General features: G+C 45.1%; 1 protein-coding gene across 2 annotated transcripts; it reads right to left on the bottom strand.

Annotated features, from left to right (window-relative positions):
• Window positions 1-9,681: 9,681 nt before the first annotated feature.
• Window positions 9,682-18,405, bottom strand: CTSL (cathepsin L). Of its 2 annotated transcripts, none has more exons than XM_083403521.1 (8): window positions 18,255-18,405; window positions 16,471-16,606; window positions 15,395-15,517; window positions 15,157-15,312; window positions 13,805-14,029; window positions 12,084-12,252; window positions 10,974-11,091; window positions 9,682-10,204 (listed from the first exon to the last, which is right to left on the bottom strand). In XM_083403521.1, the coding sequence occupies exons 2-8, from the start codon at window positions 16,594-16,596 to the stop codon at window positions 10,105-10,107; spliced, it is 1,017 nt and encodes a 338-aa protein (XP_083259647.1). In that variant the 5' UTR covers window positions 16,597-16,606; window positions 18,255-18,405; the 3' UTR covers window positions 9,682-10,104. The 2 variants fall into 2 exon arrangements, with proteins under 2 accessions (XP_083259647.1, XP_083259646.1); XM_083403520.1 differs by lacking the exon at window positions 18,255-18,405 and adding an exon at window positions 17,315-17,394 and having other exon boundaries at window positions 16,471-16,608.
• Window positions 18,406-20,853: the final 2,448 nt, after the last annotated feature.

The raw sequence follows: 20,853 nt of genomic DNA, 5'->3' as shown, positions 1-20,853 counted from the left end.
GATAAAACATTTGTCAATGTTCAAACCATCAGTTCAGCTAATCAGTCTGCTTCAGGTGTTTGTTTTCCATTCAGCCACATGAGACTACCCTTAGTCTTGTGACCTGTGAGGTAACATGTTTATTTTCCCAATTTTACTGTGGGGCAGCTGATCAAAATCAGAAGGCAACTGTCCTTGGCTGCCAGGCCGCAACAACTGGACTTTTGTATAACCAACATGACCCCACATTGTTCTGATAAAGATGGCCTCTTTGTTTTCCAGTTTGGTAGCTTATTTATGCTTATTAAAAGTATCATATCTCGAAGCATGGAATTTCTCTCCAGCTAGCTAACATAGATCACTTCTGTATATCAACCTTCCCCTGTGTTTTCCCTCCAAAGAAGAGGCCATGTTGGTCTGTTTGGATCAAAAGTCATGAAAACTCTTGGATAAAACCCTGTTTATTCCACATCCAGTGCACTCCCAACCACTAGTTTGAGAAGCTGTATGCACATGATGTGAGTCACAAATATCTAGCCTCTATTTATCTCCTTGTTTCTTATACATCCTGTATTTTGATGCACACACCCACCCCACCCAACCCAGCTTCGATCCAGACTGAGGAAAATGACTACCTAGCTGTTCTTTCAGCCAGTAATATGTACAGGCCAACCTCAAAGTTAACAACAAATATTTCAGAGGAAGGCTCCAATATAGAATTGTGTAACTAAGAGTTGTTCACAAATTTGTTTCCGTCCAGTTTGGACTTAATTGGAATGCTGGGCCTCTTACTACAAGTGTTAAATTGAGAACCAGTGTGGTGTAGTGGTTAAGAGCGGTAGATTCGTAATCTGGGGAACCGGGTTCGCTTCCCTGCTCCTCCACATGCAGCTGCTGGGTGACCTTGGGCCAGTCACACTTCTCTGAAGTCTCTCAGCCTCACTCACCTCACAGAGTGTTTGTTGTGGGGGAGGAAGGGAAAGGAGAATGTTAGCCGCTTTGAGACTCCTTCGGGAAGTGATAAAGCGGGATATCAAATCCAAACTCTTCTTAAATTCATAAAGTATATAGCTGGAATAATAATATCATAAGTACAGCAGTTATAAATGGGGGGAGTGGGTTTTTTACACAAGACCCCCCCAATCAATTTAATTGCATAACCTGAATGTTGTTGTTGTTTTTTATTTATATATACCCCACCTTTCCCTCTGTTTTTAGTAGTTCTCATTTTCACATGACTCCTGTCTCATGTAAAAATGAGAGCTACTAAAAACATATTTGATGGTACAGTATGTGATTGAATCTCTCCCCAAAATGGCAATAGTCTGAAAGCAGCCTTGGTCCTCTGACAATGGGTTTGGGTATATCATATATGTGTATGTGAATATAGTATATGCTTGTTGCAGTCCTAATACACATAAATGCCTTAAGAATAACTCTCCTCACATCATTATGTGTCAAATGGATTTCAGAGTGGACTGTTCCTCACCATAGCTAGGGGAAAGCAGTTTTTTTGTTTGCAGAGAAAAGAATAAACCCATGGGCACATGCCCAGCTGAACTTGAAACATAACAACATGTGCACATGCTCTGAAGAAATGCTGGAACATAGATATATCTGCTGGAACATCTGAAGAGTCCAATCAGAGTCCCAGCAAAACATTAGCATGCAAACAAGTCTTCTTTGGAATGTTTGAGATTATTATCTCTGCCTCGCTGGCCTCAGTTAGCATAGCACTAAGATGACTGAGTTTGACTGAAGCCTGAAGCTCTACTTCGTCAAGTGTAAAGGTTAAACTTTTGACGCGAAACCATTGTTTACAGCGCGAGTCCTGCCAGCCCAAACTTGCACAAGGTAAAGAACGATTGAGAGGCTTGGAAGAAGGCAAAGCTGGCAACATTATATGGAATGAAAGAGTATATGATGAATGTGCTATTTTACTTCATTGTCAAGGCAACTGTGTTCCTTGATTTATTGATTGGTTTAATTTACAGACTGCTTCTCATGGAGCAACCTAACAGGATTAACAAATGTGTCTTTAGCATGTTTGACTCAGACACGATATCAGTGCCTTTCGTGTGGGTACATTGTATGATGTACCCACACGATGTACCTCATCCTAAGCACCTAGGTTTATTTCTTTTTGCAAAACAGCTTCTATGCATTCCGATTAATCTAACTGAATTTGCTTTTGAAATCCAATGAATTGGGTGAAACAGCTGCACACGTTTCCAGGATTGCCGTGGCGCAGTCAGGTAATTTCTGACTCTGTGGTCTGACTGCTCTTTAGATAGTAATATGCATTGTATGCATTCAAGGTGGGAGGGTACCAACTTTTGGGGGGTCAAAATGTACATTGGTTTTTTGGGGGGAGAGTGTTGTGTGAATCACTCACTTCTAGCTGCTTTGAGGTTCTTTGTGATTTCCCCCCTCTGTGTGGTTCTGTTTGGATCAGGAAGTGGGTCAGAAATACCCTAAATAAATAAAAGAGGACCTGAAATTCTAAGATGAAGGCCTAACTTTAGTTTAGGAAATGAGATTAAGGCAATATGAAACCACTTCCTTAAAACAAATTAGGAATCTAAAGTCAAAAGGCTAAAATAAATTATGGCCACAGGGGAGAACAAATGCAGAAAATATTCACACAATTGGCTTATGCATATTTTTTGGATGTTGCTTGATTTTTATTCTGAAGGCAGCTTCCACAGTGCACACTGCCATTCCTCATACAGAACACAAATTCAGGCTGTGGAACTTTGGATCTCAGCACAGTGCAGTTTATGGCGGCTCCAGCACATGCCCACCACTGGTGTTTGAACCTGAGTGCACATGGTGTTAGGCACAATCCACATGTACGCTGCATTTTTTTTAATAGAATGTTTGTGTACTTTCCCTCAAACCAGCTCCATGCAACAGAGATGCACCTGTTAAACTGAGATGCCTACATTTCAGACAGCCATTGCACATGACTGCTTCATTGAATTGGAGTTCAGGGCTGTGGGGATTACAGACACAGAAGCAAATCAGGTAATGCGCATCAGGACAAGACACATCCACACACACTCTCTAGTGTGTGCAGCATGGGTCGGCAAACTAAGGCCCGCAGGTCAGATTAGGCCCAATTGCCTTCTGGATCCGGCCCATGGTCGGTCTGGGAATCGCTGCGTGGATCGCCAGCGCGCACACTCTTTCCCTCTCCCTCCCTCGGTGGTGGTGCCAGCGCCTCCTCCCTCCCTCCCTCCCTCCCTCCTCCTGGCTTCTCCCCGACCTGCCTAGGGGAGGAAGGGGGCTGGGCTTTCTTGGTGCTAACAGCAGCAGCACTCAAATGGCCGCCACTTGCAACACACACCAGGGCTTGTCTGGTGCTGTGGAGAAGAGAGGGGAGAGTCAGTGGGGGGTGGCTTATAGTCCGGTTCCCCACAAGGTCTGAGGGACAGTGGACTGGCCCCCTGCTGACCCCTGGTGTACAGCATCATAAGAATGCGACTTCATGCACAGCTAATTTCAAGATACTAAGGTGTACATAGGCAAGGTTTTCTTCATGCTGTGCACTGCCTGATAGAAAATGGATGAAGCCCAGCTGCTGCCATTTGTGTTATCTCAATGGAACGGAAAATATCTCTTCTCCATACTATGGTTCAAAGATATGCCATGGATATGGCATGGTTTGCCCTTTAGGGAAGGAGGTAGGACCTGAGCTCTGCTGGATGTTGGAGGGGATAATCTGATCAAGGACATTGTTGCGTTCGTAAAAGACTTGGGGCACAAGTCCATAGCACAAATTTCCATAACATTTCAATATGTCCATTGGGCATATTTCAATATGCAGGGGAGGGGGCAAGTGACAAACTCCTGCTGTCAGGGTTTACTCTGAGCTATGGGGTGCCAACAGAATATTTTGGACCCAATCCATTGTATGTGACTTGGGCTCTCTGTCCCAATCCCATCTGTCTATGCAATCCATAGGGAAGAACTAGAAGGGTAGGTGTTGGGACATGAGTGGGCCATGACATTGCAGAGCCCTTTTAAAAATTAAACATTATTTCTGTTTACCCTTTCCCTCGTACTTTCTGCTCGTTTGGTATGTATGGCATAAGGCATGGGTAGGCAAACTAAGGCCCGGGGGCCGGATGCGGCCCAATCGCCTTCTAAATCCAGCCCACGGATTACATGAGTAGAATGTGTCCTTTTATTTAAAATGCATCTCTGGGTTACTTGTGGGGCATAGGAAGTCATTCATTTCCCCCCCAAAATATAGTCCAGCCCCCCACAAGGTCTGAGGAACAGTGGACTAGCCCTCTACTGAAAAAGTTTGCTGACCCCTAAAAAGTTAAGGTGAGACCAGGTTTTTTCGTTTTGTGTTGTTGTTGTTGTTGTTGTTGTTGTTGTTGTTGTTGTTGTTGTTGTTGTTCTTCTTCTTCTTCTTCTTCTTCTTCTTCTTCTTCTTCTTCTTCTTCTTCTTCTTCAGTCTGCAATCTTCAACATTTTCTTTTAGGTTTCAAATGCAACAACCCGTCTGAACAAGAATGAAAATGATTAAATCTTCAAAGATGGGGTGCTCTTTGCTGGGCCGTGAAACCTAAGAACCGAAGCCAAGCGAAAGTCTTCTTGCTTGGTTCCTGTACTGATCACCAGTGGAACAGTTTGCTCACTGCTGAGAAAGAGATCATATTGCCTGCTCAACTGCTCACTCAGTCGTGGGCTGTGCAATAACAAACACACTGAGCAAGCCTAATCCCAGCCCAGGGCAGAACTGCTTGCTATGCCCCGTTGATTCAAAGCGAGATTCAAAAATGCATTATCAGCACAGGCTCCAGATAGACACATGCCAGTTTACTTGAAAAACCCAACGGCAGCAATTTATAGGCTTCCCCTCCAACATTTCCTCTCTCTTTCTTAATATCCGCCGATACAAAAGCAAACCTAGTGTAGGAGGGTGTCTTCTTTGTTCCACTTCCTGTTCCAGTCGAACCTTTTGGGTCACCCCCAGCCCCACAGTCTTAGTGAGAAATAACTCGCTTTCCTGTCATCAACGTTCGCGTGTGGGCTTTTTTAAAAAAAACTAGTCTCATTGATGCGAAAAGGTGGTTGGAAAACCTCAAACATAAGTTCCAACAAAACAAAAACAACACTTGGTACAAGTAATGCTGCAACCTTCATCACATGTGCTAAGAACTAAGTCCTCCTTGGTTCTTGGTAACTGTGTACTGAGTAAACATGCATCTGATCAGGCTAGACGGCTTTGCAGGAACAGAGAGTTCAATCACCAATGTACTTATCACCTGGTTAGGTCAGGACGGTGGGAACCTTGTTGATCTAGATTTAAATGGTAAGCTATGAGCCGACCCGCCAAGGTATTTTATGTACATATAAATGGATAGCTGAGTAGTCATGTGACCTACTTTATTTTACTGTTTTGAAGAGCTGTATTTGAAGGTGTCTTGTATTTCAGTGCTGACCAGTCCAAGTCTTGTTTTAAGAGAAGGAACCATAAAGAGAGAGACAAGCTTGATGCTAGCAGACTGAGTAGGCATACAAACCACCTGGCGTCTCCACCCCCACCCCCGGGTGAGGTTCTATTACTATTTATGGTAATTATTTCTACATTTGCTTCTATATATATCATTGCCATATGCAAATAACTGCCCTCTTTAGGGTGATGCAGACCCTCCTTATGTTAACACGGACAGCATAACTGGACACCCTAATGCAGCATTTCCCAACCTTGGGCCTCCAGCTGTTTTTGGACTACAACTCCCATAATCCTCAGCTAGCAAGACCAGTGGTCAGGGATGATGGGAATTGTAGTTCGAAAACAGCTAGAGGCCAAAGGTTGGGAAACACTGCTAATGCACACATCACAGGCAGATTTATTTTGTTATTTAATTTTATATCATGCCTGTCCTCCCAAAGGAGCCCAGGGCAGCACGTGACTATAGTTCAATCTCCCCATTGAGTTGGTTTAAAAGCTACTTCAGTCTGCTGCTGCAGATTTTTCCTTTGCAGGGTTTGAAATGCTGAAGGTGTGCAGTTTGGGGCAGGAAAATAATGAAAGGTCTTTCTCCATTGCTGCATCTCTGCTATCCATTGCAAAGCCACTATTCCCCCCCCCCCCCCCCAGTTTTGCAATGGATGTCTGTCATGAGCACCGGCGACTATTTATTATTTTATGTATTGATTAAATTTGAATGCCACCTTTCATCTGAAGATCTGAGGGCAGTTCACAGCATCAAAACACAAAATATGAATGCTAAATTGTTGTTGTTGTTGTTGTTTAGTCGTGTCTGACTCTTTGTGACCCCATCGACCAGAGCACGCCAAGCACTCCTGTCTTCCACTGCCTCCCGCAGTTTGGTCAAACTCATGCTGGTAGCTTCAAGAACACAGTCCAACCATCTCGTCCTCCATTGTCCCCTTTTCCTTGTGCCCTACATCTTTCCCCAAATACATAAAACTAACACCAGCTGTGTTCTTTAGGAAGAACTTCCTGACAGTAAGAGCTGTTCGACAGTGGAATTTGCTGCCAAGGAGTGTGGTGGAGTCTCCTTCTTTGGAGGTCTTTAAGCAGAGGCTTGACAACCATATGTCAGGAGTGCTCTGATGGTGTTTCCTGCTTGGCAGGGGGTTGGACTCGATGGCCCTTGTGGTCTCTTCCAACTCTATGATTCTATGAAAAGGACATAGCATGTTAATCAGCCTAAGGCCTGGCTGAAGAGGAATGTTTTTGCCTGGAGCCTAAAGATGTATAATGATGGTGCCAAGCGAGCCCCCCTGGGAAGGGCATTCCACTGCAGTAAGGGCTTGTTCTTCCGTTGCCACCCTCTTGTGGCAGTGGCACACAAAGAGCCACAGATGATGACCACAAGGTCGGGGTCCTATCAGGGAGAGTTGTTGGACTACAGCTCCCACCATCTCTGACCACTGACCATGCCTGGGACGGATAGGAGTTATAGCTCAACTCCCGGAAGACACCAAATTGGCTTCCCATGAACAGTTGAGAGAAGTTGGGGGAAATGCATTATGCAGACTTTCAGGCAGAGAACAAGGGAGGCCATGTGCTCTGCTTTACAGAACACAACCCTCTACTCGTGGGTGTTCTGTGTGAGAAGAGCTGCCCAGTCGAGATCTGGTTTATAAATCAGGGAAAAGCAGGGGCATCGAAATCACCCATCAACAATTAGCACCTGGAGAGCACACTGAAAAACTGAGCAGGCACACAGCTTAAATAGCAAGTTTTCTCCACTATGGAGCTATGAATTGTATTTCGGTTTACTTTTTATTACAGTGGTGCCTCGCAAGACGAAAAGAATCCGTTCCGTGAGTCTCTTCGTCTAGCGGTTTTTTCGTCTTGCGAAGCAAGCCCATTAGCGGATTAGCGCTATTAGCGGTTTAGCGGCTATTAGCGGCTATTAAAGGCTTAAGGGATTAGCGGATTAGCTGCTAAAAGGCTATTAGCAGCTTAGTGCCTTAGAAAAAGGGGGTGGGGAGCGGGAAAAAAGCCCAGGAATCGCAAGACATTTTCGTCTTGCGAAGCAAGCCCATAGAGAAATTCGTCCTGCGAAGCACCTCCAAAACGGAAAACCCTTTCGTCTAGCGGGTTTTCCGTCTTGCGAGGCATTCGTCTTGCGGGGCACCACTGTATTTCTAAATTTGCATAAACACATTAGTTTATACAAAATCTGTGCACCTTTCTTAGGTGATACCAAATAATCCACCCTATAGAAAACACACACTCTCTCTCTCTCCATTTCATTGGGAATCTCCACGGGGCAGTGAATGAAGAACAGGAAGAAAATTTCAAATAGAAAAAGGCAAAGCACCAAAACTAAAGGGATTTTGGCCCAATCCATAAAGGCAGGAAGGGCTTCCTTTGCACTGTACCCAGCGCCTCATCTTTCATGACAGCATAACCGAAGCGACAAAAACAGGAGCTTTCACATTTCAGCAGTTTACCTTGTCTACTACAGTGACAAGGTACTACTACCTCGGGTTACATATGCTTCAGGTTACATATGCTTCAGGTTACAGACTCCACTAACCAAGAAATAGTACCTCGGGTTAAGAACTTTGCTTCAGGATGAGAACAGAAATCATGATCCAGCGGCGCGGCGGCAGCGGGAGGCCCCATTAGCTAAAGTGGTGCTTCACAGTTTCAGGTTAAGAACGGACCTCCAGAACAAATTAAGTACTTAACCTGAGGTACCACTGTACATAGAGGCTTTTATAATATAGTATTAGGTTCTCAGTCCATCAAGAAAGGAGCCTTATTGGTCACAGAATGCTACAACCATTTTTATTAACACTTTTCACTGTGCAAACTGCTTAGAAGACCATCTTCAAGACAGCTCTGTAGAGGCAAGATCACTATGCCCCCCCCACCATATTAAAAAGGGTAAAAATTGTTGATTTTAATATTTTTCTTGTAAGTTGTAAAGAGTTGGGGGTTTTTTGTACCATTTTTTTTCTTTTTGGAAACAGCTTTGAGATTTTATTACAATCGGTGCTTATTTTTATTTCACAAGATTCATAAACAAAATACTAAGCCGCTGTGGAGTTCTTTACTTGTTTCTGCATTCTAAGGCGGTACAGGTGGTAGCATAACCTGCATCAGTTCATAATGTGGGCAAGATTTCAACTTTACTGTTTTCCCCAAGTTAACACAACATTTTTTCCTAAGACAGAAAACTGCACAGTAGCTTTCTTCAGATTTGGATTTCCAACTCTACTGGTTTACTGACTGCAAATCACTTTGCTTGCAGAGCATTCAAAAATTTTTTATAACTATTAATGAATGTTAGAAGAATGCTGGAATGAAGTTATATGGTTTTAGCAGAAATGTTATAAAGAATAAAGCAAAAACTGATTGCTAATGGGTCAAAGTGGGAAATTTTAAAGTTAGATGGTGTTAAGATAAATTATAGAACAAAAAATTGAGAAAGTTGGAAAGGATTTGCTGAAATAGCTAACTGAACTAGAATACAAAAAAGGGAGGTGTGAGGAGGTCGATGAAACAAGTAAATGAAAGGTAAAGATATGGAAATATTGGATATGTTTTTAAATGTTTTTGTTTTTCTTGTTTTGATGTATTTTGTCTTTCTTTTTATTTTTGATGTATTGTCTGTTAAATTTTTTATTGTTTTTTTCCCTTTCCTTTTCTTTTTGTAACTATTAAACCTCTAATATTATTTTTAAAAAAAAACACAAAAAATTTTTATAACTCACCAACAGACTTGAACTGGTACAGTGCACTCTGCTGTGCTTGGAGAACAGGTGTCATTTTAGCAGATGGAAAAGATACCCTATTCAACTGTTACCCAAAGGAAAACTCTGCACAGCAGAGAGATCAGGTCCCTGGCATTAAATTGTATAGTCCTATTGTGAAATCATTTGAAGTCTGCTGCAGCAAAGGCTACCAAGGAGCTTTGTGGAACGTTCAAGACTAACAAATATATTGCGGTATAAGCCAGTTTGGATTGTAATGACTTTTGCTAGGAATCTTTTAAGGTGTTCATTGCAGATGGAGAACCTCAACTCTAATCCCATATACAAAACATTGCATTACATGCTTTGCACTGCTGTTCTCTTATTTTGCAGCTTTTATTACCACATCAGAAACCAAATTGGTCCCAAACTAATTGATTTGATTGAGAAGGGGGGATACAGCGTCAAGTTCATGTACAAAGCACACAAAATCCATTCAGGTACATTGAAATGTTTGGTGTTTTATTTTAAAAGCATTAACGTTCTGTGCAAGTCGTTGCCTAAAAAATAAAATTAAAAAAAAGAAGAAAAGAAAATCTACATGGTTTAGCCAGTCTGCAAGCTATCAATATTACAAGCTTGTGCACATAAGCAACATTTACATCAAGTAATAAAAAAAATTGGAAAAAAGAGGGGCACATGTTGCCATCAAGTAAACATCAGAGAGGTTCAAGGTTAAAAAAAAAACCAACAACAATCTTGGAAGAAACAGATACTAGTCAGTTTAAAGTCTTTCTGCAGTTGGAATGCTTGGTGGCCTCAGAAGATGTCTGGCGACCAACAAGCTGCAAAGCTTATTCCAGTGGTTCATATTTCCTCAAGTTAACGGCTGTGGCTGTTCCAGTGGCTCCTTTTTCTGCAAAATTATACTAGGGGATAGCTAGCTGCTGTAGCAATTCCACAGTGGTTTTTCCGATCTTTAGCCATGTAGATATAGCCTTTGAGGCCCCACTTCTCGCTCCAGCTGGAAAAAAACAAAAACACAACATTACAACTTTGTCTCTTGTTACAGGATTTACTTTTGTACCTCCACACCGCCGCCCCCCCCCCGGTAGTTTTGCACAGAATGCATAACAGATGGGCTGCTTCTCTAGCTGAAAGCAATGCAACTAGCCAAAAGTGTTTGGTCAACCTAGAAATTATTAGGCCCGTAGGAATATTTAGTGCCCTGCATATCTGTTTTTGGGACAGTTTATACATTCAGCGGATTTCAAACCGAAAAGCTGTTCTTGGTTTGTACAACTTCAAGACTCAGGTGGGAAGTATGAGTGCCTGGATTTCCGCAAACCTCAGCCAGAAGAAAACCAAACTTGTATATAGAAACAGTCTAAGGTAAAGGTACCCCTGCCCGTACGGGCCAGTCTTGACAGACTCTAGGGTTGTGCGCCCATCTCACTCAAAGAGGCCGAGGGCCAGCGCTGTCCGAAGACACTTCCGGGTCACGTGGCCAGCATGACATCGCTGCTCTGGCGAGCCAGAGCCGCACACGGAAACGCCGTTTACCTTCCCGCTAGTAAGCGGTCCCTATTTATCTACTCGCACCCGAGAGTGCTTTCGAACTGCTAGGTTGGCAGGCGCTGGGACCGAACAACGGGAGCGCACCCCGCCGCGGGGATTCGAACCGCCGACCTGACAATCGGCAAGCCCTAGGCGCTGAGGCTTTAACCCACAGCGCCACCCGCGTCCCTAGAAACAGTCTGGCAGAGATCAAAAGATTAAAGACATCTCAGTACCTGTTTTTCACAATCCAGTATTTCTTGCCATCTTCATCTGCACCCTCAAAGCCATAGCCAACGACAAGAACACCGTGATCCAGTTCTTCACTGCTACACTCCGGCTCGTAATAAATACCTAGAAAGGAAGGAGTCAAAAACAGTGGGTCAACTTCCAGAAGAACAGCAACCTTCCCTCGTCTACTAGGTCCAAAGTTATCCATCTGAATGCTCAGTCATAGGAACTGCCAGGGGCCTATGTAGCTTGGTAATGTCTTATACTGACTGCAGGCAGCTTGCCCGGGCTTTTCAGAGAGAAGTCTCTGTAACACTGAACTATAAAGGGAAAGGACCCCTGGACGGTTAAGTCCAGTCAAAGGCGACTATGGGGCTACGGCGCTCATCTCGCTTTCAGGCCAAGGGAGCTGGCATTTGTCCACAGACAGTTTTCCGGGTCATGTGGCCAGCAGGACTAAACCGCTACTGGCGCATGGAGGACTGTAACGAGTGCCAGAGCGCACGGAAATGCAGTTTACCTTCCCGTTGCAGTGGTACCCATTTATCTACTTGCACTGGCATGCTTTCAAACTGCTAGGTTGGCAGGAGCTGGAACAGAGCAATAGGAGCTCACTCTGTTGCAGGGATTCGAACTGCCGACCTTCCGATCAGCAAGCCCAAGAGGCTCAGTGGTTTAGACCACAGCGCCACCACTGAACTATAAGTCCTTGCCCTCTCAGTTGACGGGTGCCCCTTGTCCAGAAAGTGTTAGCACTAAGCTAGTTTTGCCCAGTGGAAGAAACTGACACAGGGCTCTATAAGCCTTGGCAGCTTGCAAAAGGCAACTATCTCCCCGCCAAAACTTTGCATGAACTCACTAAGAATACAAGGAATGGGGTCTGTCTTATATTTATGCAGAAGCAGCAAGAGCCTTGCAATGCTTCTGCAAAAACCATCCATGCATATTGGAACAAGACCCAGAAACCCAATACACCTCATAGATAAAATGGCCCAAGGATGTGCAAGACTAGCGCGCACCAGAATATTGTTGCCCACATTGAAATCAAACTGCGCAATACTCCATTCAGCCAAGTCCATTACAAATCATTTTCAGATCCTTAGACTAATGCTCACCTGACTCATAAAACTGGAAGGAGGTGTGCCCTGCATCAATCGCCACAGAGACTGGTCCTACTGCAGCGACGGCCTTCATGAGGGCCCTTTCCCGCCCTTCAGGGATGTCCACAAAGCCGGTGTCGTTAGCAGAGTTGTATTCAGACTTGTACAGGCAATCTTCGTCATCCTTTGAAACAAGAACAGTCACGTTGGTTGTGGTTCAGAATTCAGAAAGTCGGTGAACGCAAAAGAAAACCCCAAATAAAAATAAATACACATACAAATGTAAATAACCACAAATAACACAAGTAGTATGTGCCCCAACGAGAAAATATCACATCTGAGCTTGTGACTAGGTCTTCCCAACTACTCTTGTTCCCAAACCCAAAGATATTCCACATGTGAAAGAGGTGCCAATTTTAACATGTGCACACAATGCTCTTCAACTTACAGAAGATATACTGGACAAAACCATCCACTTCCCAGATGTCATTATTTCAACAAAGACTAAATCAGGGGGCGCTAGAATAGTTGATTTCTTGCACCAGCAAGGTGTTTGACTACATTACCTTTGAGGTCCCTTCCAACTCTGATTGACATACATCATGTCCCTCCAGATATCGCTGGATTCCAACTCCCATCAGCCCCAGGCAACAGGGTGAATAGTCAGAGGATGGGAGTTGTATTCCAGCATCTGAAGGACCACAGAATCCCTACACATCTATCAATCCCCCACCACAGCACTTCTGACAAGTCTCACATTCCACCCCTAGGAATCTCTACAATGCATGCAACGTCTGCCCAGGCAAAACAGAGTTATGATGCCAGGAAAGAACTATGGATAACAGGGAAACGTTAGCAGAGATAGAGTTCTTATCTGAACAGAACTGTCCTTTCATCTCCACAATGAAACAGCACCAGAGGTGAGCAGTATTGGAAAGACACTCCTGAATTCAAGAAACACTTTCTGAAGCAACTCAATATACAGCAGAGATGGGAAAACGAGGGCTCCCCGGAGAACGCTAGACTAGCAGATTCAGCCAGCATGACGGAGGGTCAGGGGGTAACAGTATCTAGATGGCCACAGCTTCTCCCTTTCCAAAGTGTTAAGAATTTTATTTCTTTGCTGCCCAAGTCATAGGTGGGCCTTGAAGTTAAAACTTCAGTTTAACACGCTAACAGCAGTTTAATGTTGTATTACATCCAACTTGCCACCCAACAAGTGGTATTAGAGGCAAGTAGAAAAATAAAACAGAATGTTCAGTTAAGAAGTTGTGGAAGAAAGGTTTCAGTAGTGTAACTCTGAAAGCTATATAGATTTACAGGAATTTGAGGAATGCTCAGCTGTTTAAGAATCCTATCAAGTCCTTTGAGATAATTAGCCAGCAGCAACTCACTGATGTGTCAACAACCTGTAGTTATTATTTTTAACTTGCATTGCGCAAGTAGAGCTTTAAAGGGTTATCTAGCATGTGCAACCTAATTAAATCAACCACAACACTATCATTGCTCAAGGCTTTCAAACCAATTCAGGCCAATGATGAAAGGGGGTGGGAAAGGCCTAGTTGCCATTTTCATCTGTTGGGCTGCCAACAACTCAGTGAAACCCCCATGTATGCTTGGGTTCGACCTCTTCCAACACAACTTTTGGAATTTCTTTTCCTGGGAGGTATGTTGACCTGGTAGATCTGACAAGAGAACAGACAAGGAAGAAGCTGTCAGTCAGAAAGCCATTTCACCTTTCCAATGTATGGGTAGGAGTCCTCAGAATCAATGCCGCCGTTGTCCTTTATGTACTGGAAAGCCTGGTCCATGAGGCCGCCATTGCAGCCCTGGTTCCCTTCGGGCCGAGAGCAATCCACAAGGTTTTGTTCACTCAGAGAGACCAGCTTGCCGGTTTTGCGGAAGTGCTGTCCTTCCAGGGCTCCGGTGGTACTGAATGCCCAGCAAGAGCCACACTGACCCTGAGGGCAAATGGGGAGAAATGAATTGGTTTAAAGCCAGGAAGAAGTTCAGCCCATGCTACTGTAATGCTTCTAGTAAAGCAGCGGGAGAAAATGCTGCTTTGGCAGTGCCACTACTCTTCTCAATTTAGTATTTAATGGGTGGGACTGACGGGAGTTGCAGTCCAACAACAGGAGGGAGCCAGGTGGGAGCTAAGGCTGGCCTAGACAGAAAACATACAATCTAGAGGCATTATTCAAGCTCAACACATTCCAGTTGGGCAAAAGACACCCAAGGAAGGTGCAAAGCAGGGCCTGAGGGTCCCCATCCCCTGTGCAAAGGCAACTCAATTTCACTAGCATCAAGTAAGAAAAATGCACTTTGTATTTTTGACCCCATTGCAAGCATCCCTCAACCAATTCTCAATGGATACTCATTGAGTACGTTTCCGAGCACAATTCAAAGTGTTGGCGCTGACCTTTAAAGCCCTAAACGGCCTCGGCCCAGTATACCTGAAGGAGTGTCTCCACCCCCATCGTTCAGCCCGGACACTGAGGTCCAGCGCCGAGGGCCTTCTGGCGGTTCCCTCATTGCGAGAAGTGAGGTTACAGGGAACCAGACAGAGGGCCTTCTCGGTAGTGGCACCCTCCCTGTGGAACGCCCTCCCTTCAGATGTGAAGGAAATAAGCAGCTATCTTCTCTTAAGGCAGCCCTGTTTAGGGAAGTTTTTAATATTTAATGCTGTATTATTTTTAACTTTGATTGGAAGCCGCCCAGAGTGGCTGGGGAAACTCAGCCAGATGGGGCAGGATATAAATATTATATATAATATATAATATTATATAATAATATTATTGAATGACAGCTCTACACTGGGGACAGAGAAAGTGCTGCATTTAGCTGGTCACTCTGAGATTGGGATAGCTCCCTAGGAGCTTGATCCAACAGGCTCTTATTGTCCTCGGGTTCTTCAGCTACCTCCCATAACTAAAGTACGGTAAAGGAGCTATTTTTTTCTTGGCAACGTAGCTATGTTTTGGCTGTTAAGTCCTACAGAAGCTGAAGTACCACTTAGAAATCCAACCACAGACTAAGCTGCTTGTGTTAGGCAAAGGAAAAGAAAAAACCCAGACGATCAGATACATACTTGATCCTTCACTGGTGTGACATATCCTCTATCTCTCCAGTCAACAGATCTTGGCGCCTCCAAGAAATTTGGTTCAAGGAACTGTGATCCTGAAAACTTCCTTTCTGTTTTGGAGCGTTTAAATCCATTCATGACTTGCCTAAATTCTTCATTAGTCTGAAGAAAGAGGAAATAAGTCAGCTTGCCATCTAAGCAGTTACTCAAGAGATGCTAGCTGGGCAACTTGGCATTTACATACCATGTCTCCAAAATGATTCATTCCCAGTCTGTAGCTGTGCTTGCCCAGGCTGTGGTCCAGGTTGTGCAATTCAATCATCTTCAGGTTCTTCTCCCAGATCATTCTTCTCCAGCCTTCCTCCTTCTAAAAGAGGAAGAAAGCAACAAGGAAAACTGAGCACCCAACATCCTCTAACAGCTAAAGACATAGGCTCAATTCAGACATCAGACCATAGTTTGGGTTCTAAACCATAGTTTGTGACAAACCATGGTTGAAACCTCTGTATATTCCTGCAAACCATGGTTGCTTCCCTGTTTTGGTTTCCCCATCTATTTGGTATAGCTACGGCTCCAACTGCCATAGGCTGCTGCAGCTATGGTTTGTAAAGTCACGCACCACACCAAATCATGGTATCCAGTTCTGGTTTACTGGCTCATTACAAATCATGATTTGTCCATCCAGGCATCATGCCAAGCCAGACTTCTTAAATGTGGCTTGCAATGACATCTGAATCGAGCAATGAAAAGCATGCCTAGCTTTTCTTTGCTGCTCTAAGCAGCTTACCATTGCTATGAGAAACATTTCAAACATTAGCCCTAATATTTGAGTAGTTCATACTTAACATGACTACTCTTGCTAGCTTGGTATTCCCATATAAAAGGAAGCTACATTTTTTGTTCCCAAGATGAGACTTATTCAAGCAGCAAAATAATATTGAAAAATTCTTTTCGTATCTGATAATAAAGTATCTAGAGCACTTGAGTCTACCTGTACAACTTGCCTGCTTGATGTATGCCTCTGAATCACAACTGGGGAGAACAGTACTTCAAATCCTGCTTCTCAAAGGAATCTGGTTGGCCAGGATACTGGACTAAAAAGGTGTTCATTATGTTCTTAACTATGATCTGCTATACTAATAACTCTCAGATTATTGAAGTGTTGTCTGTGTCCCCTAAGGTGGCAATTATACCCAAATACCTAGGCTGGCAGATGGTTTCACCAACAGATACACGAACCATTCATACACCTTTTGCTACCGCACCTTTTTTTGAACACCTTTTGCCCATGCACACTGAGTGGTATGTAGTGACCCTTACCTCATGGTACTTCTTGTTATGCCACGATTTCCACATGCCCCAGTGATCATCCAAAGCAGGGTCCAGGCCTGGGGCAGCAAAGCACGCCTCCAAACTTAGGGCCAAAACGCACAGATAGAACTTCATGGTGAAACCTCTCTATAGGGCAAGAAAAAGGTCTGATTAGGCGGGAATCTCTCCTTCACTTACAGCGAGGAACCAATAGTCAGAAACAGTTTAATCTCCACTGATGAGGCCATGCAAACTATACAGAAATGAAATTCACTGAAGTGAGAATAAATTACTTGTTTAAAGTTTTGGTATAAATGTACAACAACGCTACCACACAAGGCACCTAGTATGTATATACAACGTGTTTCAGATCGTGGTTCTGCGGCAAGTGAAAAATGAGCAGCAGAAACTAACTAAATGAGATACAGTGGTACCTCAGGTTACATACGCTTCAGGTTACAGACTCCGCTAACCTAGAAAGTGCTTCAGGTTAAGAACTTTGTTTCAGGATGAGAACAGAAATTGGGCTCCGGTGGCGCAGCGGCAGCAGGAGGCCCCATTAGCTAAAGTGGTGCTTCAGGTTAAGAACGGACCTCCGGAACAAATTAAGTACTTAACCCGAGGTACCACTGTATATGAAAGGCCTGTTCAAGCAACTACTAAGCCTAGGGTCCCCAATCCTGCCAGATGCCCACAAATCACATCTCTAACAGTCCTATACTTTATTATTACAGCCCCCACCCACCGCACAAATATTCAATCGGAGTAAATCAGATTGGCTGGTTTACAAACAGATTTTTCCTTTGCAGGTTAGATAACTAAGACAGCGACCTTCCCCCCCCCCCATATGTACTTTTCTCAAAGCCCTTGCCGAAGGCTGAAGAAAAACAGGAGGGATCTGTAAGCATTTTAATAGCTGGCGCTTTCAGAAGCCTCCCGGGATACCGATATGAGTCATCAGGCATTTTCCAGGAATCACTTCCGCTCTCCCGACATCCCAGTCTGGGGCGGAGTACCAAGGGGGGGTGAAGGAGGGGGGGTCCTTGCAAAAAAAAAAAAAAGCCCAAACCCAGCACGTGACCCCGCTCCAGTAAACAGACACGCGAGCGCCCCTCACATGATAGGCGGCCGAGGGGGGAGGGCGCTCAGGCGCCGGGCCCGGTGTAAACAAGCCCGTTCGGCTGCTGATCCGGAGCCAAATCGCTTGGGGGAGGACGGCGCTGGAGCAGAAGCGCGCTGCGCTCTAGTCCAGAAAAGGAAAAGGGGGAAATCCCTCAACCCAGGAGAAGATGAGAAATCCCAGCGCTGGGCTGCCTCGAAGGGAGAGAAGGACCCGCGCAGCAGCCAGCTGGGAAGGAAGGGTCTGGGTGCGCCCTAAAAAAACGCGCAAAAGCAAATCGGGCGCGCCCCAAATCCCCGCTACTCCCACTTCTGAAAAATGGGCAAGGGGGCTCATCGGAGCGCTGCCCACCCAGGGAAAAATACATAAGCTCAGCCGAGCACCCGGGCGCCTCCTTGCCCTTCGCTCGCCGATAAAGATACACACAAAAACACCCCGTTAAACGGGCAGCGGCGCCTCCAGGACTCCTTTCTCCACCGGGGAGAAGGAACCCGAGTGGCTCCGAGCATCAGCCAAGGGAGCCCCCTTCTTCTCCCCAGGCCCCCGTTAGCGGCAGGGACCGGGGCGCGGCGAGGGATGCTGGAGACCCAGCGCTCAGCCATTACACAAAAATAGCCCGCGGAGAGGAGCGAAATGGAGGCTCTTGGCGACCCGCCGGCGCTTGCAAACCCACCTTGTCGGCCCCAGGAACGGAACACCCTCCTCGGCTGGCCCCTGCTCTGGCTTGGTTCGGGCCGGGGGCTTTGCTCTAAATGTGCCCGGCTTGCCGAAGGCCGGCCCCTGTTGCGCTTCGATTGGCTGCAAGGCGCCGAGGCGGAGCGAGGGCTAATCCTGCCGAAGTTCGTGACTCCCGATCCCGTGATCCGAGCGGTGCCCGGACCTGTTCCGTGATGGAGGAGCGGGAGGGAGAGGGGGGGGGGTGTTTTGTTTTTATGGGAAGCCGTGGGGCGGCCGAGGACAAGGACCCGTGCCCTGGCTCGGTTGTGGCTTTTGCTGGGAAATCATAAGAGGCACAAGCTTTTCGATATGGAATAAGATAGTCAGCAAGGCGAGGGAAATCCTGTTTCAAAACAATGCCAGGGGGGAAAGGAGACGTTGCAAGCAGATAGGATCTGAATGCCCCGAAGCGCAGCCAGCGCGCATTCGGGCCGTTTCACCTCGCAAGACAAGGCGTGGTTCTCTTCGTCCAACTCAAAAGCCTTCGCCGCCTGCAAAGCGCAAAAACAAACCAGCAGACGTGACGGTAGACATCGGACTACAACTAAATAAAATGCAGATGAACTCGGGTTTCTTTATGTTTTCTGCTATGCATATCTCCTGGGGCGCACCTAAAGGTTGGTTGTTGTTGTTTAGTCGTTTACAGTGGTACCTCGGGTTAAGTACTTCATTCGTTCCGGAGGTCGGTACTTAACCTGAAACTGTTCTTAACCTGAAGCACCACTTTAGCTAATGGGGCCTCCTGCTGCCACTGTGCTGCCGGAGCACGATTTCTGTTCTCATCCTGAAGCAAAGTTCTTAACCCGATGTAATATTTCTGGGTTAGCGGAATCTGTAACCTGAAGCATATGTAACCCGAGGTATCACTGTAGTCGTGTCCGACTCTTCGTGACCCCATGGACCAGAGCACGCCAGGCACTCCTGTCTTCCACTGCCTCCCGCAGTTTGGTCAAACTCATGCTGGTAGCTTCGAGAACATTGTCCAACCATCTCGTCCTCTGTCGTCCCCTTTTCCTTGTGCCCTCCATCTTTCCCAACATCAGGGTCTTTTCCAGGGAGTCTTCTCTTCTCATGAGCTGGCATACTGTATTGGAGCCTCAGCTTCAGGATCTGTCCTTTCAGTGAGCACTCGGCTGATTTCCTTCAGAATGGATAGGTTTGATCTTCTTGCAGTCCATGGGACTCTCAAGAGTCTCCTCCAGCACCATAATTCAAAAGCATCAATTCTTTGGCCATCAGCCTTCTTTATGGTCCAGCTCTCACTACTGGGAAAACCATAGCTTTAACTATACGGACCTTTGTTGGCAAGGTGATGTCTCTGCTTTTTAACATGCTGTCTAGGTTTGTCTAGGGGTTGGTTAGATTGGCCCAATTGGCGTAGACAGGATTTTTGCTTGGGGGGGGACAGAACCAACGTCATTGGTCAGTAAGTTAAGTACTGTACAGTATTTTTATTGTTTAACTTGAAGGGGGGCAGCTGCCCTCCGCCCATGGTTGGCCTCCATCATGGGCACCACAATAATGGCACAGGCAGGTAATCTCTGCATTGTAGCAATGGTGGCTCCATTTTTCTCCATGTCTAGGTGTTTGTACAAAACCCAACTGTCTGTCAAAAAGGCAGAGCTGGTCACCTACTTCTCATTCCTGTTTATGCCACATCCTATAATCATACTCAGGACAATACGAACTAGGCCTGCTCAGTTAATGATATCAGAAGTTGCTTTGAGAAAACAAGTTGGATCATTGGTACTGCTTAGGCTGGCTGGCTGCAGCGCCTAAAGATCTCAGGTGTCATTCTCAAGTTTGCTATCCGAAACCCCAGATGACAGAAGTTGAACCCACAACTTTATTCAATGCCACTGACCTACGGGCTCTGAGTTCTGCTGGCTACAGATCAGGCCTGAAACATTATTTAATTCCCCACAGCAAATAAATGAAAAACTCTTATTGTGTTAAATGATTGTATGGAAACCACTCTGGGAGCCAAAATAAAATTTTGAGTTGTGCAGCCCAAAATTCTCCTTGATTTTACTGCTAAGCAGTTTATGTAGGATGATAGTCTTAGAAAACATTTTCATTGACATCTGTGCCTTTCCCTCACAGAGGGAAACATTTTCTTTATTTATTTTAATGAAATAAAAGTAACAAAGTGATGATAACTAAATTTAACCTGCGTCAGACTCTGTGGTCTAGTATTGTCTACTGAGGCTGAAGTTGCTAGGGGCTCCATCTGAGACCTTAAAATGCAAATAATGTCATCTGTCATGGACTGTGACCCTTTCCTTCACTCATTATCAAATTCTTTATTCGTCTTTAAACTTACTGGTTTTGATACAGATTTTTCAATACCTTCAGAACTCACAAAACAGGCACACACACATATTTTTTTACATAATTCCATTGGTCTCTCACCTTCTTTAAAGAAGCTCAGATGCAGATTAATATTCTATATATTAAAACAGTCCTCTGAGGCCGGGAGATTTTCTGTTGCCCATTATCACCCAAAGAGCTTCATAGCCAGGCAGAGATCTCAATGTTCATTTCTTTGTGCTTTC

Source organism: Podarcis tiliguerta (assembly GCF_965153285.1).
Source record: "Podarcis tiliguerta genome assembly, chromosome: 11".
NCBI classification, from domain to species: domain Eukaryota; kingdom Metazoa; phylum Chordata; class Lepidosauria; order Squamata; family Lacertidae; genus Podarcis; species Podarcis tiliguerta.
This window is presented reverse-complemented; position numbering and strand designations above follow the sequence as displayed.